This window comes from Oculina patagonica, chromosome 14 (genome assembly GCF_052425735.1).
Source record: "Oculina patagonica isolate OP01 chromosome 14, crgOcupat, whole genome shotgun sequence".
In the NCBI taxonomy this organism is placed as follows: Eukaryota; Metazoa; Cnidaria; class Anthozoa; order Scleractinia; family Oculinidae; genus Oculina; species Oculina patagonica.
The window spans coordinates 24,849,971-24,859,475 of NC_135771.1; the positions used below are offsets into that span (position 1 = coordinate 24,849,971).

The 9,505-nt window shown below is 37.2% G+C and overlaps 1 protein-coding gene across 1 annotated transcript; it reads right to left on the minus strand.

The window, feature by feature from the left end:
• Positions 1–1,172: 1,172 nt before the first annotated feature.
• LOC144637712 (calcyphosin-like protein) lies at positions 1,173–8,379 on the minus strand. The gene is made up of 6 exons (XM_078496781.1): positions 8,195–8,379; positions 5,343–5,439; positions 5,166–5,246; positions 3,835–3,932; positions 2,916–3,030; positions 1,173–2,203 (listed from the first exon to the last, which is right to left on the minus strand). The coding sequence occupies exons 1-6, from the start codon at positions 8,335–8,337 to the stop codon at positions 2,102–2,104; spliced, it is 636 nt and encodes a 211-aa protein (XP_078352907.1). The 5' UTR covers positions 8,338–8,379; the 3' UTR covers positions 1,173–2,101.
• Positions 8,380–9,505: the final 1,126 nt, after the last annotated feature.

Consider the following 9,505-nt stretch of genomic DNA (forward strand, 5'->3'; position numbering starts at 1 on the left):
ATCCGTGTTAAGCTGGATTAGATTTGGCAATTTTGCATACAACTTAACATTTTACGGCAATCTGCCAGAAAGAATTAAAACCCCATCATTTATTTTTGGGGTAAATCTGAAGTAAAAATAAAAATAAACACTCGATGGCTACAGCAAAGAAAGATGAACCAAGATCGTATAAAAACCGTTAGATATACAGTAACCACAGGGCACCCACACAAACTGAGTGACTGTTGGTCAGTTTTAAATTAAAATATAAAATGTCTAGGAATATCGAAAGGTTCGTTTAAACATAAACTATTGCGAGTAATATTTTTTTTACATTCAATTTCACGTTTAATTACCACAATCGTTGTGCTTTGTCGTCCTTGTGACTGTAAACAGCGAATTTTAGCGATTTAGTGGGGTTTATAATGCCGTCTACTGTGAATACATTATTTCTATGTACTTATGCAACTTGTATACCAATTATATGGCAGTAAATAAAGAGATCATACACAATGTTTGGCAGGTTGTTGGGTGCACCCTGGGGTGAAATGAGGGTGGCAGCAACACACCCCCAATAAGTGCATGCAATAAGGGTGGCAGAGACACACCCTGCAAGGTAATGGATGAGCCAACGAGTGTGACGCGTGCCCCACCCGGGAGTGAGTAGAAGCTAAGGTGGGGTAAGGGCCCCACCCAGCCTGCTACGTGCTGGTAAACGTAGCAGGCGTGCACCAAAATTAAATCCCAAATACTGCCTGCGTAACTTAACAATTACGGAAAACTTGGGGTGCAGCGTCCTTGAAGTGGGTTCCATATCCCTTGTCCTTTGGTGCTTTAGGCAGCCAGCAAACTGGGAACCTTCTGAAGGAGAGAAGATGGAGTTCTAATGTATAGTGTGAAGCAGTTGCTTGACCACCTTCCGAGTGCTTGGATAAGCCAGGGGGCAGACCCGCTTTGGCTGCTGAGGTAACGGTACCGATCCTAAAACTATGGGAGGCGTACATTATTTCTATGTACTTATACAACTTGTATCCCAATTATTTGGCAGTTGTGTACCTCGAATGTTGTTATTTGCTCCATGCCGAACAACGAGCAATCCCTTAATCTACTGACATGACTGGTTTGTTTATTCATGTATACGGTTTTTTAAAGTGAAAAACGTTAAAAGACGCTCAATAAACCACAACAACAAATGGGATAGTGAAGGTTCTTACAGTTTAATAATTAAAATTGGCTTGTCTTACTCCTGAGTTTGCATTATGTAAAAAAAAAAACAACTTTTACAGTACTGTAGCATATGTAAAAACATCATAATAATAACAGCAATAAATGGCAGTAATTAAAAATGACCTGCGTCAAGTCTAAAATAGTCAACTTAAAATGCATTTTCTCTATTAGTTACTCAAAAAGAAGTTACATTTTATTATTGAGTGGATTGTTGTATTTTTCAGGAGTGATTAAGTAAGAACCGCAAATTTTGTTTTATAAGCATAAAGTAAAAACATAAATGAAAATAAAAAGTATTGAAAAATTTGAACTATATTATAATTCTGGGATGAGTTGGGTATCCCTTTATAAAATTGGTTTCTAGGGGTGAGAGCTGATACATGTAGGAGGAAGTATTTTAAAATCTGTTTGTTGTTCAAAGTGCAAAAAACCTCCTCCTTTTAGTCTTGTGATCTACATGAAAATTCTCCTGAATACGGTACTTATAATACATTGTGCATACATGTAATACTCCTTTGGAGAACTGATTTGGTGCTTGATAAAGGCTATACCCTGTGGTGACCAAGTCCTACATTCTCATAAACCCACCTGCTTACAAAATTAATGTGTTACAATGAAGTACGTGCAATGAGAAAGTACAAATTGGTCACAGATTTACATGAAAGTGTCATTTTAGTAAATAAAATGTTCCTGAAGGCATTAAATGCTGTCATTGATTGTATGTACAAGTTCTGTCGCATCCTGCAGGCTTTTGCTGTGTAGCTACTCCATGAGCTCCCGACAGTCACCTTTCCCAGACCACATTTCTTGGCCATGAGCACGACCATTATACCACAAAGCTCTGCAGTCCTAAATTATATCTCTAATATGAAGATACAATAATCTTAGTGCGTATTCAGAGTTTGTAGGCATTCTTCATCATAAGAAGGAAGTAAGCATCGTTGTCTATTGAGGCACTGACACCAGCGTAGTAGTTCATGAATTCATCTCGAGTAATCTGAAAAAAGGTAATAAAAAAAAATGTTTGCATACTTTAAAAGCACTTCTTTTGGTTTAGTTGTGTATATTAAAGGGCCCTAGTCAGCCACGCCTTTGTTTTTGTTTACATACAAGAATTTTGGTATTTTTTCTTTTTCACAGAGTGTGTCTAAACGAAAAAGATCACTGTGAAACTGCTACAGGTAATTTTAAGACAGTCTTCCTGTAACACAACTTATGGCAATGCAATAAGATTTCCCTTTGCCATACAATTTTCATAATTTTGATGCCATCGAAAATGGCAGAGGCTGGCTAGGGTCCTTCAAGTTCAACTGATACATTGTGTAAATTTCTCTCCATACAAACAAAAGAACAATATTCAACTAGTATTTTACCGAAAACAAGGAAGGGACCTGGCCCTAGCCCCCTCCCTTAGATCTGCCACTGTTATTATAAATGATCGACCATTGTTGGAAGCACCACTTTACCTTTAACCTCCCCCTGCCCCTGACCTTTCACCTCTAAAAACCACCACACCTCTCAAGATATATTAACATTAGGGTGACGTGGGGGTTTTTTTTGTTTTTTTCAAATTTTTGAAATTTTTTTTTTTTTTTTTTATATTTTTTTTTTACTAATTTACATTATTTTATTATTTCATAGAAGCCGTGAGTAAAATCTTTACAGTCAAGTAAGAATACATGTTAGCTTAGCATCAGCTGAAATCTTACCGTTCCATCCATTTCAGCACTGCCCACTTCAAAGGTGTTTAAAAATTTAATAAAAATCTGTTCTTCTGTCATCTCTCCATTCTGGAATTTTGGATGCATCTTAACATTGTAAACTCTGTGAGAAAAATACCATTCAATTAGAAAGCATGCTAGAACACCTCATAAGATTTTTGGGAAATCATAGTGTTGTGCACAATGGAAATGATCTATTAAAAGGACATGTCATCTGGGCATACAGTATGTTAATGGAGTCAATATAGCTGGGCAAAGTGACTTGTACAGCATCCCAGTGACGAGGCCTTCCAAGGGGGGTGGTTTTTTTTTTTTTTTTTTTTTTTTTTTTTTTTTTTTTTTTTGGGGGGGGGGGGGGGTAGCCATGTTGCAATGTCCCATGTTTCTGAGAACTGGGTTGCCTAGCCAATGACTGTAAATGTTGCTGTCGTTTTTTTCCAGTGTACCAAATTGTCTCAGCTATTTTTGCGGAACTTAATTTTCACGATTATTAAGAATTAAGAATACCGGTAATAATAATCCCCTGTCAGGGGGAGTCGGGGAGCATACACTGTAGGCCGGGGGGAAAATCCAAGCTCTCGAAAATGCCATTTTCAGTCACTTTCATGCGATACATACAGAATTACTAGCCACTTTTTACCTATTGACCAGTAAATATACAACTTGCTGATATTGCTGAACATTATTTATTAGTGCCCATCATGTCACTGTTTCATTTCAGTGCTGTAATGATGTCACTGTTAAGTAATCCCAGTGTCACTACACTTTCGGGTCATGTCGCTTGTTGCTTTATTACCCCTTGGAAGGCCTCAGTGAAAATACACTGTATAGTGAAAATTGACTTGATAACTTTACATCTTCCTCCACCTGAATAAAGAGCTATTAAATTACAAAATAATGTACTTACCCCTTGAGATCCTCAATAGTAATGACTTGGTCTCCCGTTTTGTCCAACTTATTAAATGCTTCATCTATTATACCTCTTCGAGCTTTACTCATTGGTGGCTGAAAAATAAGAAGCCAAGATTGAATGTACAGTAACCGTAGTATCAAAGATGTTGGTATATTTGTTCAAACAAGTACAAGTATTTTACAACTTGAACTGCAAGAATCACTGGAATATTCCTGCTGCAACCTTGTTGCCGTTTTTGAGTTCAGATAATTGCCATTATTTCCGAGCAACATGTCGTGTTTCTCCTCAACTAACAAACTTGCGAAGTTCATTCAGGCCAAAGTTGGAACTTTTGTATCGAAGTTTTCAATTTGATTCGTTAACTCGCAACATAATTGGCAACTTCAAAACAAAGTTTCAAATTTCCCAACGAACTTCACAAAGTGGGCAGCCAAAGTTAACTGAAGAAATCAACTGTAATAAAAATACTGTTTAATTATTGTGTTCATAAACAAGTCCTTATAAACTCTTCTACATTACCCACTCGACTTTACCAGCAATCACTATCTCTGAGAAACACGTCTAGTTATTTAATAATAAAGGTTAGAATGTAGCCACCATGCAGGGTTTATTGAATGTTTCTCATGTGTAAAAAGCCAGTGTGTGCAGTTTAACTGAACATACTTAAAAGACTATGTTAATAGGTCTGATCAGTTTACCCATAAGGGTTGAAACGTGTAACGCGCGCACACAGCGTTTGAATATTCATTTTGCTAAGTACCATATTTGGAAACACGAAGAATTTGTACGCGAATGCTTTATACACGAAATGACACACGCAACATAATTTTTGGTTTTGTGGTAAGTTGCTTGAAACTCAAACTAAACGCCATAAATTTCTTAAAGAAACTAAAAAAATAGATTAAGTGTATCGAAGCGAAGTTCTCCAGACTACTTCAAGAAGAGGAAACAGGAGTCAGAATATTAACCAAATTTAACTTTATTCAACCAAGCTTGTTCAAAAACAAGATTACGCCATCGAGCGCGAGCTAGCACGCGCTGTGAATTTAATCCAAATATAGTAATTTTGATTGGTTAAATGGTTCTCGTAATTTTCCAAATATGGTACTTAGTGTAAACGAATGTGCAAACGCTTTGTACAATGTGAATCACGTTTAAAAGTTACACGTTTCAACCCTTACGGGTTTCTGGTCTGATAAATTAAAAAAATGATACTGACTCATAATGTAACTGTACAAAAATGTAAGTTAACTTAGTGGATAACTGTAATTTAATACTAATGTACTGAACTGAACTGAACATATTGATTTCAAATTTAAACTTACTCTGAGTGCCAGGAGAAACTCATCAAAGTCTATAACCCCACTTCCATCTTTGTCAAAGGCACCAAACATCTCTTGTAATTCCTAAAAAAGGAGAGTCATTAGACAATGTATCTGCTATTGACAACGAAAATGACTTTGGTAGTCTTTTATAATCTGAAGTCGATGACAGAAAATTACCTTAGGTTCCAGGTAAAGGCCATAATCACGGATACCCTTTTTGAACTCTGCAAAGTCTAATGATCTATTGTGGTCATCATCCATAATTTTGAAAACTCTGAAAAAGAGAAGAAAGTATTAATATAACATTTTATAGATTGTCAATGATGTACATGTATACCTGCCAACTCCCGCGCCTTGGGTGTGAGTCACACGCCTGCATGTTGAAACCTTCAATCTCAAGGCAACTCACGCTAACAAACCAATTTCTCATGTCTAGTTGAAAAATGTGAGCTACTTCACAACCATAACTGACACACATTCCAAAATGTAAACTCAAACTAATGCAAGAAACGAAAAATCCATGTAACATGAGTAGGTAAGTGAATTAAGAAACTTTCCCCGAAATCTCAGTTTTTTTGACAAGAAAAGCATTGGAAATGAGGTCGTGTTTAGCAAAACACATCCACGCACTGGAATCGGGATATGTTTGGAACGTCTTCGGAATATCATTGTATTGTCTTTGGAAATCATGGCACTCTCAGGAAAAAAAACCTCACGCCTTTGACTCAGCAAAAGTTGGCAGGTATAAATTATGTTGAATGCAGATATCTTATTACAGTTCCTAGTGCTCATGTTGAAGTGCTGAAAGACCAGTTTCTTTATGGAAATAACAGCCACAATAGGGCAGAAAAAGGCAACTGCTGAGGGGGTCCCTCCTTTGATGTCTTATTGATACACGCAGATACCACCCCTCCTGGTCATACAGTTTGATGTCACCCCCCCTCCCACCCCGAGATTCTGCACTTCTTTTAATTGACTTTAAATTATGCCTTTTCACATCATTACTTAACAGCATAAACTACAAAACCAACTTATCTAAAACTCACTTAACCCTTTCACCATTCTATTTCCAGTACACAAAACCCCCCAAACAGCGAATTTCTAGCAATGTCAAACTTTCCATCTACATGTAGAAAAGCATGAAAAGATTTTTTAAACAGAGTTTATGCACTTCAAATAGGCTTTTGCATTCCAAAAATTACAACACAAGCAAGAAAATCCAAGTCAAAAACATCGTTATAAATTAGAACATTAATTTTATTTCATTCAAAAAAGAGCAGAAAATTAATGGAAAGTTTGTATAACTCTTACTGCATTGTTCAACCGCACGGAAAACGTGACTGTAGAAAATGGTACAATAGTTTGAGTCCGTACGGCTTTGATCTTGGCATCAGAGGTTCCAAAAGGTATTCAATAACTCGAGCAATTCACCATTGACAAATTGTGAAAATAATTCCTTCCAAGTTTTAAAACTGGCCTCAAAATTCAAACTCTTAGAAAGAGCGTCAGTTCTTAGTCAATCAAAATATGGCGGAAAATATTGATTTGCGCATCTAGTTCACTTCATGTTTTTAATGAGTTCTTTTTCTTCCCTTCTCGATTCAAGGACGCCTTTTTGAAGTCTGACCATGTGGTTTCAATTTACAATACATTGGACCCCCCCCCCCCCCCTGTTGGAGACTAGTTACTAGGTCTCTGATCTCAAATCTTTAGCGGTCAAATTCCCGGAAAAGCGGTTTACTACGTTCCAGTGGGAAAATGGAATCCTGGTTTTCCGGTTTAGTGCGGTGAAAGGGTTAATCACTTGGTTTAATCTAGTAAATTTATTTTTAGATTCCAATCAACTGGAATATATTGATGATCCACTTTCTGTGGTGAACGAAAGTGCAAGAAGATCACAAATCATGACATTGCAGTTTAGTTTAGCTGGATGATCCCTTACACCTCCGTTATTTCCGAGTCAATACCTTGAGCCAACAATTGACCATTTTGTAATTGTATTAGTGTAAGTGCAATTTTGGAGCTAAAACTAAGAATAGTATTTCTTTAAAACTCTCTTAAATCTGCACAATGCTTCAGGTGAGTGCAAATTTTAAGAATTTTCAATTATGTACCAAGTTTAGTGTGAATCCTTAATTGCCTGAGCATTCAAATGACTACTACACATACCCATTTATTTACAAGCCTAAGAAAATTACATGTACAGACAGACAAATTAATTAGCATGGCAGTGCAAATTAAAAATTAATCATTGATAGGTTTGCCTTCTCTCGGCCAATAACAATAGAGTAATTTTCTCTATCGCATTATAAATATTTTGATAATGTGGCTTTAATCGGGACATCTGAAACTAGCTGAAACTAGCTTGCATGTGTGACCATTTAATACAAACTGTTGTAACAGTGCTTTTATCATCACGTGTTGTTCACTGTCCTCACTAAACAAAATGAAATCACTTGTGTTTTGAAATACACTCCACTCAGTCTGTCGATCATCATTACAGTGTAACAATACAAGAGTTGATAGACTGTTGTAGTTACTCTTGTAAAAAATGACTTATTGAAAGTGACATGTACAACTGTATTTATAAGTACGCCTGTGTACGTATAAAGCACACTCAACATTTGAGGGCTTTCAAAAAGAAATCTTTTAATGACCGACTGAGTATGTGTTCGACTCACTGTACAAAAACAAAACTGTTGAGATCTCGTACCTTATCAGGAGAACTGAACTAAAAATATTATACACAGTCCAGCTAACTGAACGCCAAGTTGTTATATGTATGTTTTTGCTGTGCTTTAATCTCATAATTCCGCAAAAGCCTATTAAAATAGCGTTTACGATCAACGAAAATACACCTATTCCTTCAATAAAGTAAACATTAAAACGTTTCTTAGCGCCATAAAGTTTCATAGAAACCAAGTAACTATCCAAAATAGAATAATAGAAAGTTGAAAATGTAGTTTGAAACGAATTGAAACTAAAACGTTACAAAAAATGTAAAAATGCATCAGACCTTTTCTCCTTACCTTCCTATACCTTTTATCCCAGCCGAACCTCGACTAAGACACTGTAGTCTTAAACGTTCGACTGGATCTTTGGCTTGCTTGGTATTCAGCATCTTTTTACACTTTTGTCTCATTTCTGTATCGGATCTAGATGTCGCAGCCATGTTGTTGTCTATTGTGTGGAATAAATATGGCGCCCTCTGCTAAGTCACGAAGATTCTATTTTTCTGTTACCATAACAACGACCGTGTAGTACCCAGTCCGTTCATTAAAATGGAACCGCGGGCTCAGAAATAATAAACAATTTTTCCGGAGTTTTTTTTCCGCTTCTCTTTCCCGGGTTTTAATGGCAACACAAATAAAAAAAAATTGATAAAAAGAATATTAAATACTTCAGGGTTTTTCTTTATAATTTCAATGACAAAAATAGGAATGAAGAAATTAAAAGAAAAATAGTTTAATTGCGCCTACAAACGACGGGGCTTAAAAAAAACAAAAATAAAACTCGAATAAAATATTTTTTGTTACTGTTTTCAGCAAAAATTATGTACAGTTGTGTTGACATAGTATTTTTAAAGCTGACAGCATAGAATTAAATAACTCGCGTTAACATTGAATTGTGATGTCATTTGCAGACAGGAAGATTTATGCAGAAGGCGGTGATGTCATATCCGGCATTCAGTGAGGTTTTAAATCTTGGCCTTTTGAAATCTCAGCGATCATGCTTATCCAGTGACATCTGCAGATAGCTTGTCTGTGCATTCTAAGCTACTAGAAGAAACAAGCCTCTAGCCATGCGGCCCATACTGCCGAAATTTATCCCGATTTCTGTACCATTACAATGTAAGTGGCTAGGAATATTTCTACCCCCCCCCCCCCCCTGAATGGGATGCCAGTCCATCGCAGGGTACCCCCAAGAATTATGTCGCCGGTGCCCATTTATACACCTTGGTGGAGAGAGGCATTATGAGAGTAAGAACACAACACAGTGACCCCGGCCAGGGCTCGAACCCCAGGGGGGGACCGGGAAAAGTGACGGGGATGATCGAATGGAGGCAAAACTCAGGACCCAAAAAATCCCTAAAAGTCTCCCGACATTACCCAAAAAATCCCGGACCAAAAACGCCCAAAAAATCCCAGTCAAATACCCCTAAATTGCCAAGGCCGCGCCAAGGCCTTTAGTTTGATTAATACCCAAAAAATCCCCTATTTAAATCAAGTCACCCAAAAAAACCGCCATCTCCCACCCAAAAACCCGGACGACGACCCCAAAAATCTCGCACATCCCCGTCACTTGGATCCGGAGTACCCCCCTGGGGCTCGAACCCGCAC